General features: G+C 44.0%; 1 protein-coding gene across 3 annotated transcripts in view; it reads right to left on the bottom strand.

Moving 5' to 3' along the window:
* zgc:66433 (uncharacterized protein LOC321250 homolog) overlaps positions 1-18,247 on the bottom strand; it is a 150,503-nt gene that overhangs the window by 92,484 nt on the left and 39,772 nt on the right. For 2 of the 3 annotated variants that reach the window (XM_063061144.1, XM_063061143.1), the window contains exon 1: positions 3,744-4,031. The exons of the other annotated variant lie outside the window; for it this stretch is intronic. In XM_063061144.1, coding sequence (XP_062917214.1) covers positions 3,744-3,781 — 38 coding nt within the window. In that variant the 5' untranslated portion in view covers positions 3,782-4,031. Of the gene's footprint in view, positions 1-3,743; positions 4,032-18,247 lie in introns of those variants that run through there. 3 annotated transcript variants of the gene reach the window in all.

Consider the following 18,247-nt stretch of genomic DNA (forward strand, 5'->3'; position numbering starts at 1 on the left):
GAACTGCAGAAAGTTGTAAACTCTGCCATCTCCATCATGGACACTGGCCTCCCCAGCATCCAGGGCATCTTCAAAAGATGATGCTTTAAAAAAGGCAGCATCCATCATTAAGGATCTCATCACCCACGACTCATCCTCTTCTCATTATTACCATCAACGAGGCGGTACAGGAGACTGAAGATGCACTCAATGTTTCAGGAACTTCTCCTTCTCTGCCATCAGATTTCTGAATGACCAATGAACCCATGGACCATGTTTTTTTGTTCTTTTTTCACTACTTACTTAATTTTATATATTACTGTACTTTATAATTTTTATTATATTGTATTGCAATGTACTGCTGCTACAAAACAAATTTTATGACATTCTATATGTCAGTGATATTAAACCGGATCCTGATTCAGACTAAACACTGTATAAACCTAACAAAATGTAGCATCTTTATTTTGAAATTCTGCTCATATCAAACCAGCAGGAAGGTTCCAGGAAGGGTACACCAGCTGTTCAGTGCTGGTGGCAAGAAATGTTTGTTCATTGCAAACTAATTAGCAGAAAGCTGGTAATTCAAGCAGTTACGTGCCTGACTCCCAACAGGCAGGTCATGCGCTCTGCTCCAGGGTCAGTCTGCTGTCAGTTGGAGATGCTCTGTGTTCTTGGGTTGACTTTGGGAAGCTCCTTGTCCCAATAAGAAAACAGATCTAAACCACTCCACGGAAACTCATCTGGCCACCAGATAAACCGAAGTGAACAAGATTGTACTGAATTTCTGGTGAGGAATTTTAATAGTCTAAAGAACTGTCTGGAGCTCAGTCTCTCTCTTCAGGGTCAAGCGGGGAGGGTTAGTGAAACTAATGATGTTCTTTCAGGAGTCTGCTTTTACTCAAAGCCTGTTTATGAAGATTTTCTTTAACAATTAGCATGTAAACTATAGTTCTGATCTTGTTTTTGTTTCATGGCTATCTGGAGAAGAATCATCTCAAAGTTGTATTCTGCATACGTACTTCGATAATAAATGAACTGTCGAATGTTTGAACCTTCTGTTCTATGATTTTCTCAAAGGTTTTCTTGAAATAAATACAACATCCATACTGACTCACATGAGCCCCCGGTCTGTGATCATTCAAAATGGAGAAGAGGCATCGGGACGGCACTGACACTCTGAATCTCGTTAAGGGGAGGATGTATAGACCAAGCAAAAAGCTGGCCAAAGATGCACAGGACTTATTTCACATGATGTCTGCCCACTCATTAACTCCCTCCTGCCCCACATATAGCAGGGTCTGCGGCTCGCACATGGACCTTGTCAACTTGCTGACAAAAATTATATAAAGTTATTGGATTCACAGACAGCGAAGACAGCTGGTATCTTTTCCCCAGGGTCAAGATGTCTAAAACTGGAGGGTATATACCTAAGGTGAGAGGGGGTAAGTTCAAAAGAGATTTGTGAGGGCAAGTTTTGTTTTACACAGTGTGGTAAGAGCTTGGAAAGTGCTGCCGGGGAGGCAGATACAATAGAGGTATTTAAGGGGATCTTAAACAGGCATGTGAATATGCAGGCAGTGAGGGGATAGCAACACTGTGCAGGCAGAATGAATTAGGTATCATCAGCTAAATTATCTATTTACTGACTTATTGAGATATAGCACAGAACAGGCCCTTCTAGCACTTTGAGGTTTGCCCAGCAATCCTAGCCAAATCGCAGGACCAATTACAATGATCAATTAACCTCCAACCGGTAGGTCTTTGGATTGTGGGAGGAACCCAGAGTACCCGGAGGAAACCCACATGATCATGGGGAGAACATATAAACTCCTTGAAGGCAGTGCAGGGAACCGAACCCCAGGAGGTTGTTTCTGTAAAGCATTGTGCCGTCCCAGTTCAGCATACTTCATTGACTGCAATGTGCTTTGTGGTAAATTGGTTCATTATTGTCACATGGACCAAGGGACAGTGAAACCTTGGTGTTGCATGCTATCCATACAGATTATTTCATTATAACAGTGCATTGAGGCAGTAGAAGGGAACACTAACCTAGAAAACGCAGAGCAGATAAACAATAAGGTGCAAGGTTCTAACAAGATACATTGTGGGGTCAAGAATCTATCTTATGATACTTGGGAACCATTCACTAGCCTTACGACAGCCGGGTAGAAGCTGTCCTTGAGCCTGGTGATATGTGCTTTCATGCTTTTGTATCCTCTGCCTGAGGGGAGAAGAGAGAAATCTGAGGTGGGTGGTGTCTTTGATTAGGTTGGCCACTGTACTGAGGCACCTCCAAGAAGACACCAAACTTGTCAGTAGGTTTGAAGGCTTGCATGCCTCGATGACTCAATGATCTGGAGAGCTATGTTGGAGAACCTCCATAGCTGCTCAAAACACCAGTTGGTATATTGGGCAGTAAGCAGTAAGTAGGTGTACTGGGGCAGGGAGAAGTTTAAACAGAATCCACGGTGAACTGAGGCTAGGAAAATTGCTTAGAAATACATAGTCAGGGAGTGAACAGAAACAGACCCTTTGGCCCATCGAGTCCACGCCAAAGTATTATTCTACCTAGTCCCATCTACCTGTACTTGGACCACAGCCCCCCACAGCCTTCCCATCCGTGTACCTGTCCAACTTTCTGTAAGAAACATAAAGAATAAAGAACATGAATGCACGAGAGGGATCCATGATCGAATGCGGGCACAGGCTCAATGGGCCGAATGGCCTAACTCTGCTCCTATGTTTTTACAGTCTATATGACACTTTGAGAGGGGAGATTCCAGAGGCATTCGGGATAACCAGTGAGATCGGAAGGCGGCAGGAACAGTTGACTTGGGTTTCAACTGTTATCTATTGGCATAGTTAGCCGGATGGTCTGGGCATTTCTCATCCTTTGCAACCAGCACGCAGTCTGCGACCTCACACGCTCCTTCTCCTTCAGGGTGCTTGATAACCCTGGGTCAGTACTCGGCTTGTAAAGTCATCACCTCCAGAGGGAGCAACTCTTAATTGTCCCAGTGAATCGATAACTGGGGGCCAGCGTTCTCGTTTTAAAATCCTCCTAATTAATAATAAAGCAGGATTCTTGGCTTTTGCATTCTATCTGAGCAGGCAGTTTATCGTCTCTGCGGGGCTGGTTGTTCTTATTAAAATCAATGTTATCTCTCCCGCCACCAAAAAATATGCAGCGAAAACTTCCTTGTGTGAATCATTATCCTGTAAAAATACGCTGTTCACTAGGAGAATGCTTCGCTTTATTATTGTAGTCAGCGAGACGGGCTGTAGGACAAGCGGTGTCTCGAAAGTGATTCACGTTCCACATCCAAGTCAGTGTCCATAATGAGTTACTGATTTAAACTTCAGAAAGTGTGAGACCAGCGAGAGGCTGGTGATAAAGGATTCCCAGAGAGCGGGACACTCGTTGTTACTGTCTGAATACTATGGCCGCTTTTAAAGTAACGCCGACTCTTCCCATCGCCTTCCCGGTAAAGCAGAGGCAAAATAAACTCAGATTTCACTGTCATGACCCAAAACCATCCCCAAAAAGAAAATTTTTCGTTTCAACCAGAAATATTTCTTTCAATAAGTTCATTGTTCAGAGAAATCTTCCGTGCTGTAAAAGTCCTTCCCCTCCTACTAAATTGTACTTGGTTACTGGGTATCTGTAACTCACGCGGACTTGCGGAGAAACCTTCTGTTCCCGCACAATATAAACAACGTTTTCAACCTCTTTAAGAAAATAAAACAACTTTTTTTCTTACCTCGAACCGCCTCGAAGACAGCAATAAAGCCCCGCCATCACTGGTCAGAGAGAGCGCATTCCCCACTCACGCTCTCCAAGACATGATTCCCGGTCAGCGGTTCTGTCTTGAGTAAACTGGCCCCACACCCCGAATCCACAATGTGTCTGATCACAAGCCAACTCTAGGCACTGTTCACTCTCAAGAAAGACACGAATAAGAGGCCCCCTTCGCCGGATCGCTGCAGCCTCCAAAATATTCTGCACATGTAAACACTGCCACTACTCCCGAGGGACCCGACCTCCTCCCCAGCGACTCTACTCTCCAAGCCCATGATATCTAACAGGCCAAATATGTAGCTTGACATTGTGTTTTTTTTATCAATACAGTCAATAACTTCCCTTGCTTGCTAAAAGGGGAGAAAATGCATTGAGGAAATGATAACGACAAGAGATTCTGCAGATGCTGGCAATCCAGAAGCACAGGCACAAAATGCTGGAGGAATTTAGCAGATTAGGTAACACCTATAGAAGTGGATAAACAGTCAAAATTTCAGGCTGAGACCCTTCATCAGGACAGATTACTTGCACTTAAGTCTCACGAATGTAACTTTTCCAGTCCTGATGGTAGGTCTGAGCCAGAAACCTTGACTGTTTATTGCACTCCATAGATGCTGCCTGACCTGCTGAGTTCCTCCAGTATTTTGTGTGTGTTACTCTTAAGGGAATAAGATATAGGGGCAGAATGGGGCCATTCGGCCCATCAAGTCCTGCTTTGCAAAATGACGTGCTTGATTAAATGTGGAAATGATGTGTTTTTGCCGAGAATGGGTTTGTCACTCGCTGGGCTTAAAACTGCCATTCCTAGCTTCACTCCCATTTTAAAAGTCTGCATAAGATCTTTCTTTAATTGCATTTAGTATTTCCTGTCAATGTTTGGTTAAGCACTTTGCCTGTGCAAGCTCTTCAGATTACTTACATTTTAGTCTCATTACTTCAACTTCTCCAAAGGACGAGTCTCGGCACAATGTGCTGACTTTTTTAATCCACTCCATAGACGCTGCCTTCTCCAAGAGGACCACAACCTTGTCCTGGTTTGGAGGCTTGTGTGCCTCAATGACCCTGAGAGCTATTAGCTGGAGTCAGGGCTTTATGCTTTGGCTCTTGCTGGGGTCACACATGCCAAACAAGTTAAGGGTAGAGGCCAGACTAAGAGTGTTCCGCTGGTCCTACAGGTTTGAGGCTTCAGCTCAAGACTAACAACCCTGACTAGTCAAACAAAACTATCATGGAAACAGCAATGAAGATTCCTCCTGTATTGGAGTCTCCTGAGTCTCCACCCGGAACTTGCACGACTGACAGTAGTGAAGACCAAACTACTGATATGATGAAGAAACTCTTGAACATCACCAGAGATGGAGGACTTTCATTGCTGCCCTAAATGCCGACAGCATAGTAGGCAGTAGGTAGGTACAGACGCTGCTAGACCTGCTGAGGTGCTCCAGCATTTTGTATGTGTTGCTCTGGATTTCCGGCATCTGCAGAATCTCTTGTGTTTGCGACCTCTTCAGGTCCTGTCCAACTATCCATTATAAAAAAAACCTCACATAATCAGCTCCCAACAACTTTCAAATGAGTGCACTCTGGCCAAGGGTGGTGGGGCTTTAGTGCTGTTTTCAAAGCAGTTCTCAGTAAGAAAAAACTATTGGTCCATGCCCCGATAACTCCCGAGAGTCATAGAGCTACTCAGCAAAGAATCAAGCCCCTCGACCCAGCCTTTCTGTGTAGACCAAGTTCAAGTTTGTTTATTGTCACTCAGCCATACACATGTATACAGCTAAATGAAACTACGTTCCTCTGAGACCAAGGTGCAAAACTCAGTATACATACATCCCATACAACCAATAAGATAGTATTAACATCTATCTGTTAATATTATTGAAATAATATTAGCAGATAAATAAGAAGTGTTCTGTAGATACACAAGTTGGCATAAAGTATTTAGAAGGATGAGGGGGAATCTCATTGAAATCTTTGGAATGTTGAAAGTCCTAGACAGAATAGATGTGGAAAGGATTTTTCCCATGGTGGGGGAGTCTAGAACAAGAGGGCACAGACTCAGGATAGAGGGGCATCCATTAAAACAGAGATGTGGAGAAATTTCTTTAGTTAGAGGGTGGTGAATTTGTGGAATTTGTTACCAGAGGCAGCTGCGTACACCAGGTCATTGAGTTAAGGTGGAGATTGATAGGTTCTTGATTAGCCATGGCATCAAAGGTTACGGGGAGGAGGCCAGTGAGTGGGGCAGAGGATGGAGAAAAAAATTATCTTGCCATGATTGAATGATGGAGTAGACTTGATGGGACAAGTGGCCTAATTCTGCTTCTATGTCTTATGGTCTTCTTTGATAACTAATTTAAATCTATAAATCTATGGCATCTGATTATTAATCCACCTGCAACAGGCAACATATGTTCTCTTTTTTAAGGTTAGAAGTGCAACAAAGTACAGAAAGTATTCTGGTTGCTTTTTTTCACCATCCTACTGTGAAAAACCTTTGAGGATATGAAGCATATCAGCACATGCTCTGTCCAAAACATCGACTGTTTATTCCTCTACAAATATGCTGCCTGATCTGCTGAGTTCCTCCAGCATTTTGTGTGAGTTGCTCTGGATTTCCAGCAACTGCAGAATCTCTTGTGTTTGTAAAATATGGGTTCACCCAGGAGATGAGGCAGAGGCCACAGAATGAGTAAGAGGCACAACTCCTCAAATGGAAGACCTGTGGCACCGACCCTTTTGATCTTTCCACAGATGCTCCCTTCCCTACTGCTATGTTTGTTCTTTAACTCTAACACATTTATTAATAGGAGACAGTCATGGCTTCCAGCCTCACACTTCAGCGCGTGCTCCCAGTTCACCAACGTCACTTCCACTTTGGGTGAACCACTAACATTGCACACTGGGAATTGAAGTTCTTTATTACGTACACACATCCCTTTGCAACGCTAGTTTAAACCCCGCCGTACAGCATTAACAAACCTTCCTGCTAGGATATTAGTCCCCTTCCAGTTCAGGAGCAAACCACTCCTTCTGTACAGGCCCCACCTTCCTTGGAAGAGAGCCCAACTATCCAAAAATCTTATGCCTTCCCTCCTACATGACTCCTTAGCCATGTATTAAACTGTATAATCTTCCTACTTCTGGCCTCACTAGCATGTGGTATGAGTAGCAGTCCTGAGGTCGTAACCCTGGTTGCCCTGACCTTTAACTTAGCACCTAACTCCTTGAACTCTCTATGCAGAACCTCATCACTCATTCTACCTATGTCATTGGTACCTACATGGACCACGACTTCTGGCTGTTCACTCTCCCACTTAAGAATGCTGAGGACTAGATCCCAGATGTCCTGGGCCCTGGCACCCAGGAGGCAACATACCAATTGGGAATCTCATTCTTGCCCACAGAACCTCCTGTCCATTCCCCTAACTAACAAATCCCCTATCACCACAGTGTGCCCCCTCTCCCCCTTTCCCTCCTGAGTCACAGAGAGTCACAGAGGCAGACTCAATGCCAGAGACCTTACCACTGTGACTTTCCTCTGTTAGGTCAACCCTCCCACCCCAACAGTATCCAAAGTAATTTACCTGTTCTTGAGTGGGATGGCCACAGGGGTTCTCCACACTGGCTTCTTAACCCCTTTCCTCTTCTTGACCGTCACTCAGTTTCCTGTGACCTCCCAGTATGTCCTATCTATCACCCTGTCAGCCTCCCCAGTGATCTGGAGTTCATTCAGTTTCAGCTCCAAGTCCTTAACATGGTTTGTTAGAAGCTGCAGCTGGATGCGCTTCTCGCTGGTGTAGTCGTCAGGGACACTGGAGGTCTCCCTGCCTCCCCACATCCTGCAAGTGGAGCACTCCACTATCCTGCCTGGCATCTCTACTGTCCTAGCTGAGCAGATATAAAGAGGAGCATGAAAAAACTTGATCTTTTCTTTCCTTTGCTTTCTCTGATCAAAGCCGCTGAAGCCTTGAAGAGCTTTAACTATGACCACTCAGATGATGGCCACTGTACTTGCCCCGCCTTCTTTTAACTTGCTTTTGCTAATTAATCCCAAACACGGATAGGCCACTGCTCAAGGCTCTTTTTTGCTGTAGCGACCCGTTGCTGCCTTTTATCCTTAGGCAGTGGACTTGATTGAAGTCTCCTCCTCTCAAAACTTCTGATGTTTGCGCTGGCCACTAATCTAAGCTCTTACTGAAGAACTTTATTTATGGTCTTCATCAAACATGAAGAGCATTTAATAGTTTTGGGTGGGCCTGTATTCACTAGTATTCAGAAGAAGGAAGGTGACCCCATTGAAATCTATCGAATGGTGAAAGGCCTTGAGAGAGTGGATGTGAGAGGATGTTTCCTATGGTGAGAGAGTCTAAGACCAGAGGACACTGCCTCAAAATAGAGGGGCGGCCTTTTAGAATGGAGATGAGGAGGAATTTCTTTAGCCAGGGAGTGGTGAATCTGTGGAATTCTTTGGCACAAGCAGCTGTGGAGGCAGAGTTTGATAGATTCTTGATTGGCCAGGGCAGCAAAGGATATAGAAACATAGAAACATAGAAAATAGGTGCAGGAGTAGGCCATTCGGCCCTTCGAGCCTGCACCGCCATTTATTATGATCATGGCTGATCATCCAACTCAGAACCCAGCCTTCCCTCCATACCCCCTGACCCCTGTAGCCACAAGGGCCATATCTAACTCCCTCTTAAACATAGCCAATGAACTGGCCTCAACAGTTTGCTGTGGCAGAGAATTCCACAGATTCACCACTCTCTGTGTGAAGAAGTTTTTCCTAATCTCGGTCCTAAAAGGCTTCCCCTCTATCCTCAAACTGTGACCCCTCGTTCTGGACCTCCCCAACATCGGGAACAATCTTCCCGCATCTAGCCTGTCCAATCCCTTTAGGATCTTATACGTTTCAATCAGATCGCCCCTCAATCTTCTAAATTCCAACGAGTACAAGCCCAGTTCATCCAGTCTTTCTTCATATGAAAGACCTGCCATCCCAGGAATCAATCTGGTGAACCTTCTTTGTACTCCCTCTATGGCAAAGATGTCTTTCCTCAGATTAGGGGACCAAAACTGCACACAATACTCCAGGTGTGGTCTCATCAAGGCCTTGTACAACTGCAGTAGTACCTCCCTGCTCCTGTACTCGAATCCTCTCGCTATAAATGCCAGCATACCGTTCGCCTTTTTCACCGCCTGCTGTACCTGCATGCCCACTTTCAATGACTGGTGTATAATGACACCCAGGTCTCATTGCACCTCCCCTTTTCCTAATCGGCCACCATTCAGATAATAATCTGTTTTCCTATTTTTGCCACCAAAGTGGATAACTTCACATTTATCCACATTAAATTGCATCTGCCATGAGTTTGCCCACTCACCCAACCTATCCAAGTCACCCTGCATCCTCTTAGCATCCTCCTCACTGCTAACACTGCCACCCAGCTTCGTGTCATCCGCAAACTTGGAGATGCTGCATTTAATTCCCTCATCCAAGTCATTAATATATATTGTAAACAACTGGGGTCCCAGCACTGAGCCTTGCGGTACCCCACTAGTCACTGCCTGCCATTCTGAAAAGGTCCCGTTTATTCCCACTCTTTGCTTCCTGTCTGCTAACCAATTCTCCACCCACACCAATACCTTACCCCCAATACCATGTGCTTTAAGTTTGCACACTAATCTCCTGTGTGGGACCTTGTCAAAAGCCTTTTGAAAATCCAAATATACCACATCCACTGGTTCTCCCCTATCCACTCTACTAGTTACATCCTCAAAAAATTCTATGAGATTCGTCAGACATGATTTTCCTTTCACAAATATGGGGAGAGGGCAGGAGATTGGGGCTGAGAGGAAAATTGGATCAGCTGTGATGAAATGGCAGAGCAGACTCGATGGGCCAAATGGCCTAATTCTGCTCCTATATCTTATAGTCTTATGGTCTTTACCTCAGAAGCCTTAATTACCCTGCTATGCAAAAATCTATCTAATTGACCTTACATATACAACACTGTGCAAAACACTTGGGCATATGTTTATGACTAGGACGCCGAAGATTTTTGCCCAGTACTGTATGTACTGAATGTTCATCCATATTAACAAAAACTTAGGACTCACAGATGCTGCTGTTTCAATGGTGAAATAAAGTGAAGATAGAGATGGCTGGCTTTCCACCATGTACTTCAAGTCAAATCAAAATTAACCCACACAGAAAATGATATAAAAAGCAGCTTACAGCACTGTGCAAAGACTTCGGCTCTCTCTCTCTCTCTCTCTCTCCCTCCCTCTCTCTCTTTATTTATCTCTCTCTCTCTATTTCTTCCACAGATGCTGCCTGACATACTGAATACCTCCAGCATCCTGCGTATAGCTCTGGGTAGGTATAATTTTCTGCAAGGATATGCTGAGCTAAAACAGTCGGTATCTTTTCTGTACATCTCCATGATCTTATTGCATTGCATTTCACATAATGGCTCCATCAAAAAAAAAGGGAAATGCACAAGTTGCAGAGTTTTCAGAAAATTGTTGCGGTTTATAATGGGTGTTACAGGCCAGAACTATGGAGCAAATCAAAATTGTATCAAGCCTAAGGATATTTTGAACCTTGTCCCAGCACAACCCAAGGGACTGAACACAGGAGAAAATGGCAGAAAAGTTTGCCATGAGTTAGGCCACAATATTTTACACTCCATGGCCACTTTATTAGGTACAGCTGTACACCTGCACATCCCTGCAAATATCAAAAATCAGCCAATCATGTGGCAGCAACTCAATGCATAAAGCATGCAGACATGGCCAAGAGATTCAGTTGTTGTTCAGACCAAACATCAGAATGGGGAAGAAATGTGATCTCAGTGACTTTGACTGTGGAATAATTGCTGGTGTCAGACGGGGTGGTTTGGTTATCTCAGCAACTGCTAATCTCCTGGGATTTTCACACACAGCTGTCTCTAGATTTTACAGAGAATGGTGTGAAACACAAAACATCCAGTGAGTGGCAGTTCCTTGGGTTAAAATGCCTTGTTAATGAAAGAGATCGGAGGAGAATTGTCAGACTGGATCAAGCTGATTGGAAGGTGACAGTAACTCAAATAACCACGTGTTACAACAGTGGTGTGCGGAAGAGCATCTCTGAATGCACAACACATTGGACATTGAAGTGGAGGGGCTAGAGCAGCAGAAGATCATGAACGTACACTCCGTGGCCACTTTATTGGGTACAGGAGTTGCCTAATAAAGTGGCCACTGACAGTAAGTGTTCACATTAAGTGGCAGATGGGAGGACAGCCAGAAACCCATTGCAAAGGCTGAAAAATAATCCCTTCAGCATAATGTCTTCAATCTGTCAGGCAGAATGGAGGGTTGTGACTCCAATACGTCTGATGCAAAAATGATCAGGATCGTGTATCCATTAGGAGTGTAAGGGTCATCTGCAGCAAGAATGAATAATTAATAACTTAGACAAACCAGAAAGGAAGAGGGTTGGGCAAAAGGTGCGGTTTTTGAGGAAAAGTATCCAAGCAGTTAGCAAAACCAAAAGGCATAGGAGCAGAAATAGGCCATTCAGCCCATCAAGTCTGCTCTACTATACCATCATGGCTGACTTATTACTCTTCTCAACTCCATTCTCCTGCCTTCTCCCCGTAACCTTTGACACCTTGACATATCAAGAACCTATCAACCTCCGCTTTAAATGTACCCTGTGACTTGGCCTCCACAGCCATCTGTGGCAATGAATTCCATAGATCCACCACCCTCTGACTATAGAAAATCCATTGCATCTCTGATCTAAGGAACCAGTGATCAGTGATCTGGGTTTGAATCCTCCACTGTCTGTAAGGTGTTTAAATGTTCTCCTCTTGGCTGCATAGGTTTTCTCTAAATGCTCCAATTTCCTCCCACATTATAAAGACAAATGGTTCAGGTTAGGGCTAGTAAGTTCTGGGTGTGCAATGTTGGCACTGGAAGCATGACAATGTTTGCAGTCTGCCCCCTTTACACATGCTCAGACCTTGTTGGTCATTGATGCAAAAATGTCGGATTTCACTGACTGCTTTGATGTAAACATAGAAACATAGCAAACCTACAGCACAATACAGGCCCTTTGGCCCACAAAGTTGTGCTGAACATGTCCCTACCTTAGAAATTACTAGGCTTACCTATAGCCCTCTATTTTTCTAAGCTCCATGTACCTATCCAAAAGTCTCTCAAAACTACTACATCAACTCAGGCCTAGGGGGCCGGCATCAGACACAATGACAGACTTTCCACTTCTCCCTCTCCCTCATCAGTGAGTGTTCAGTTCATTTACATTAGCTGCGCCACTTCCTTCTAGGAGAGTATTGACCATAGTCTTGGGAGGGCGCCCAGGGTTCATCCTCCCATGCTTGGGCTCCCATATGATGACTAGGCTGGCAGGTAGCTCGGGGTGCCATAGACAGTGCCCCGCTAGTTGCAGCCTTCTCGCCTCGATTTTAGTGGTGAGCATCGGTAGGTTGTTATAGAGCTCGACGTTCGTCATGTGCTGTTGCCAACTCACGTCAAGAGCCATCCGGAGCATTTGTGTATAGCAACCATCTAGAAACTTTCGCATAGTCCTGGTGAGTGTCCATGTCTTGCATCCGTACGAGAGAATAGACTCTATGACAGCTATGAAGATCCTCTTTTTAAGCCCTCTGGTCAGGTTAGACTTCCAGATTTCCTTCATGTCGTTCATACCCTTCCACACCCTATTGTAAAAGACCCTATTGTATCCGCCTCCAATGTGACAAATAAAATAATCTCTAATCTCTTAATCTTTTAACACAATAAACTCAATTTCAAACCATCAACTAACAATATACAGTGCACCTGAGGAAGGATAAAGTGGTTTTGGTGGGATTGCAGTCTAACTTCACCGCAATCCATGGTAGCATAGTGGTTAGTGCAACACTATTACAGTTTGAGGCATTCCAGAGTGTGGAGTCAAATTCCAGCACTGTTCTGTAAGGAGTTTCTGTATGTCCTCCCCATAGAATGCATGGGATTTTCCCTGGGTGCTCCAGTTTCCTCCAACAGTCCAAAGACGTACTGGGTATGTTAATAGGTTATTGTAAATTGTCCCATGATTAGTTTAGGATTAATCAGGTTTGTTGGGGGTTGCTGGGGTAGCATGGCTCAAAGGGCAGAATGGCCTACTCTGCGCTCTGTTGATAAAAACAATCATACTCTCAAATTAGCAGGCATGGTATTGTAAAGAATGAACTTTGTTTAATTATATATAAAGGATTAATGGATGAAGTAAGTGAGTTGTTCAAGATATTTATAGCAGTTGATGTTTTGGGAGGGTGAAATAAGGAGACATAACCTTAAAGTTAATGTTAAATATTCATTCTGCTGTCATGTTAAGAAATACGGCTTCATATGCAAAACCATGGAAATAAGGAACACTCACCACAAAAAAGTTACCATAAGATACAGAAGCAGAATAAGGCCATTCAGCCCATCAAGTCTGCTCCATTGTTCAATCATGGCTGATTTATTATCTCTCTCAACCCCATTCTCCTGCCTTCTCCCCATTGATGCCCTTACTAATCAAGAACCGATCAACTTCCACTTTAAATATAACTAATAAGTTGGCCTCTACAGATTCAGCACCTTCTGCCTAAAAAAATTCCTCCTTATCTCTGAAATAAAGGGATGTCCTTGTATTCTGAGTCTGTACCCTCTGGTGCTAGACTCCCCCAGTATTAGAAACATCCTCTCCACATCCACTCAATCTAGATCTTTCAATTTTCAATAGCTTTCAATGAGACCTCCCTCATTCATTTGAACTCCAGTGGCTATAGCTTCAGAGCCATCAAACACCTCTCATATGTTAACCCTTTCATTCCTGGAATCATTCTCATGAAATTCCCCTGGTTCCTTCCGAGATACTTTCTTAGTTAAGAAGCCCCAAAACTGGGGATGTGTTGAAAATTGTAAAGTTTTGCAAAAATTCTACAGCAACAATCTCCTGGAGGAACTCAGTAGGTTGAGCAACATCTGTGGGTGGGGGTGTGGGGAGAGGGGATTGTTGACACTTTAGGTTGAAGCCCTCTGTCAGGACCAGGAGTGGAGAGGGAAGGCAATCAGTGTAAAGAGGAGCGGGAGAGAGATGAACGAGAAGACAGGAGGTGATTGGAGGACCATGGAGGGTAATGGAAGAGTGTGTGGGGAGGGCTGAGTGGACCAGGCAACCTCCTTCAAAACTCAACTCAGCGTTCCTCTGCTCCAGAGAAAGCAGGCCAGTCCCTCCAGGCCATCCTCCACAGCTCAAACATTTCACCCCTGCAACCACCCAATAAGTCTCATCCACGCCCTCTTATAGTTCTGGTCACCCCCTTTACAGGAAGGATGTGGAGGCTTTGGAGAGGACGCAGAAGAGGTTCACCAGGATGCTGCCTGGATTAGAGGGAATGAGCAATTAGGAGAGGCTGGACAAACTGGAATTTCTTTGTGACATAACCGTTCTGTCAGAAACCTCGAAGCAGGTGGTCATGGTAGAATTGACAGTGCCTTGGGAAGCAACACACGCAAAATGCTGGAGGAACTCAGAGGCTAGGCAGCATCTATGGAAAAGAGAGAACAGTTGACGTTTCAGGCCAAGACCTTTCATGAGGATGGGTCTTGGCCCGATGTCGACTGTTCACTCTCTTCCACAGATGCTGCCTGGCCTGCTGAGTTCCTCCGGTATTTTGTGTGCATTGCTTGCATTTCCTGCATCTCCAGATTTTCTCTTGTTAGTGCCTTTGGAAGACTGGGTTGAGGAGGCCTTCAAGCGTAAGAAATGTCAGCTGTTCATTTCTCTCCATGGATTCTGCCTAACCTGCTGAGTTTCTCCATCTCCTTTGCGTGTTGCTGCTGAATTATACTAAATCTCTCCGCCCTGTACATGACCCACATTACACAAACACTGGAGAAACTCAGCAGGATAGGCAGCATCTATGGAGAGAAATTAACAGTCAATATTTTGGGCTGAGACCCTTCATCAGGACCACTTCACCCAGGCAGAGGGTGCACATTCATACATATCTATGTGTCTTCTAAAATACCCTTTAATGCTTTATTGTGTGTTTCCACCACAACCCCGGCAGCCCATTTTGCATAGAAACATAGAAACATAGAAAACCTACAGCAAAATACAGGCCCTTTGGCCCACGAAGTTGTGCTGAACCTGTCCCTACCTTAGAAATTACTAGGGTTACCCATGGCACTCTATTTTTTTGAGCTTCATGTACCTATCCAAAAGTCTCTTAAAAGACCCTATTGTATCTACTGTTGCCGGCAGCCCATTCCATGCACTCACCACTCTCTGTGTAAAAGGCTTACCCCGGACATCTCCTCTGTACCTACTCCCAAGCACCTAAAACCTGTGCCCTCTTGTGGCAGCCATTTCAGCCCTGGGAAAAAGCCTCTGACTATCCACACGATCAATGCCTCTCATCATCTTATACACATCTATCACGTCACCTCTCATCCTCCATCGCTCCAAGGAGAAAAGGCCGAGTTCACTCAACCTGTTTTCATAAGGCATGCTCCCCAATCCAGGCAACATCCTTATAAATCTCCTCTGCACCCTTTCTATGGTTTCCATATCCTTCCTGTAGTAAGGCGACCAGAACTAAGCACAGTACTCCAAGTGGGGTGTGACCAGGGTACTATATAGCAGCAACATTACCTCTCTGCCCCTAAATTCAATTCCACGATTGATGAAGGCCAATGCACCGTATGCCTTCTTAACCACAGAGTCAACCTGCGCAGCTGCTTTGAGTGTCCTATGGACTCAGACCCCAAGATCCCTCTAATCCTCCACACTGCCAAGAGACTTACCATTAATATGATATTCTGCCATCATATTTCACATACCAAAATGAACAACTTCACAATTACCTGCATTGAACTCCATCTGCCACTTCTCAGCCCAGTTTTGCTAACTGTCAATGTCCCGCTGTAACCTTTGACAGACCTCCACACTATCCACAACACCCCCAACCTTTGTGTCATAAGCAAACTTACTAACCCATCCCTCCACTTCCTCATCCCCAGGTCATTTATAAAAATCACAAAGAGTAGGGGTCCCGGGACAGATCCCTGAGGCACACTACTGGTCACCAGCCTTCATGCAAAATATGACCTGTCTACAACCACTCTTGGCCTTCTGTGGGTAAGCCAGTTCTGGATCCACAAAGCAATGTCCCCTTGGATCCCATGACTCCTTACTTTCTCAATAAACCTTGCATGGGGTACCTTATCAAGTGCTTTGCTGAAATCCATATACACTACATCTACTGCTCTTTCTTCATTTTAGGCACATACCTTTGTATAAAAGCTTCCGATTTATTATGGAAGTATCAAAATTTCAGCATGTACTACCCTGAGATTTACTTGCTTGCAGGCATTCACAGTAGAACAAGGAATTACAATAGAATCAGTGAGAAAATGCACAGAAACAGAGACTGACAAATGACCATTATGCAAACTGTGTAAAAAAGCAAACAAATGAATAAACAAACAAACAAATAAATAAAGCAAGCTAAGAACATGAGTTGTAGAGCCCTTGAAATTGAGTCCATATGTTGTGGAATCAGTTCAGAGTTGCCGTGAGTGAAGTTCTCCGTACCGGTTCAGGAGCCTGATGGTTGAGGGGTAATAATTCTTTCTGAACCTGGTGGTGAGGGAAATAAAATTCCTGTATAACAGAATTGGGAAGAAATGTGATCGAAGTGACTTTGACCATGAAATGATTGTTGGTGCCAGATGGGGTGGTTTGTGTATCTCAGAAATTGCTGACCTTCTGGGATCTTCACACACAGCAAATTCTTGACATACCTAATAAAGTGACTACTGAGTGCATGTTCCCTGTTCTACCTTTGCTTCAACATTCCTTGGAAAGAATTGTGCTTTCCCAGACTGAAGGCCTGTGATTTTGGTGGGATGGATGGAATTTTGGTTCATTTCCGACTTCCTCAGTATGTACTGTACTTAGTTTGCCACTTCCTGAGCAGAAAAAATATTGAGGTATGCCAGAATATTCAGTGCATACAAAGTGATTTTGTTGCAGTATGATTTAAAGCACCTCTACGGAGGAGTTTAAGATTTACAAAGCAGTGTTTTATTTTCCAGAATTTCTTCTTTTTGATTGATGGTTTTATTACTGACATTAATTGATCCAGGGCACATTAATCTCAGCCACATTTACATTGTTAGTGGATACTTAATGGTGAAAATCTGCTTATATACATGTTGACGAGGCAGGTTAATTATTTCTTGAAGCTTATTATCTACTAATTTACAATTGAATTAGTTATGAATGGCTGTTTATTGACTTTAAACTAGTTAGATCCACTGGTAAGTCAGTCCTGATGTTATCAATCATCCTCTTTCTGGATGTCTGCAGAGAAAACAAAGGGACATATAGATTTGCTTCTTCAGGTCATTTAATGCACAGCATTCCCACTCAGAACAGTCACACTTTGTTCACTGGAACCAGCAAAGACGTTCATATCATTTATACATTACTAGTAGTAGTGTGACCACTCAGGCCAAGTACAATGTTCTCCCAAGGGATTTTTAGAATTTGAGATACAGCACAGAATAGGCACTTTCAGCCCTTTGAACAATCCCCTGATTTAACCCTAGCCTTATTATGGGATAGCCCATGGTATAACAGGAAAGTTACTAACATGGTTAGAGCATTGGCTGATTGGTAGGAGGCAGCGAGTGGGAACAAAAGGATCATTTTTTGCTTGGCTGCCAGTGACTAGTGGTGTTCCTCAGGGGTCGGTGTTGGGACGACTTCTTTTTATGCTGTATATAAATGATTTAGATGATGGAATAGATGGCTTTGTTGCCAAGTTTGCAGATAGGAAGATTGGTGGAGGGGCAGGTAGTGTTGGAGAAACAAGTAGGATGCAGAAGGACTTAGACAGATTAGGAAAATGGATTTTAAAAAGTGGCAAATAAAATACAATGTTAGAAAATGCATGGTCATGCACTTTGGTAGTAGAAATAAATGTGCAGACTATTTTCTAAATGGGGAGAAAATCCAGGAATCTGAGATGCAGAGGGACATGGGAGTCCTTGTGCAGAACACTCTGAAGGTTAACTTGCCGGTCGAGTCGGTGGTGAAGAAGGCAAATGCCATGTTAGCATTCATTTCAAGGTCTAGAATACAAGAGGAAGGACAGGGTGCTGAGGCTTTATAAGGCAATGGTGAGGCCTCATCTTGAGTATTGTGAACAGTTTTGGGCCCCTCATCTTAGAAAAGATGTGCTGGCATTGGAAAGGGTCCAGAGGTGGTTCACAAGGATGATTCCAGGAATTAAAGGGTTATCATATGAGGAACATATGAGGGTCTGTACTTGCTGAAATTCAGAAGGATGAGGGGGGATCTCATTGAAATCTTTTGAATGTTGAAAGTCTTAGACAGAGTAGATGTGGAAA

The sequence above is a fragment of the Mobula hypostoma genome, chromosome 10 (assembly GCF_963921235.1).
Source record: "Mobula hypostoma chromosome 10, sMobHyp1.1, whole genome shotgun sequence".
NCBI classification, from domain to species: Eukaryota; Metazoa; Chordata; class Chondrichthyes; order Myliobatiformes; family Myliobatidae; genus Mobula; species Mobula hypostoma.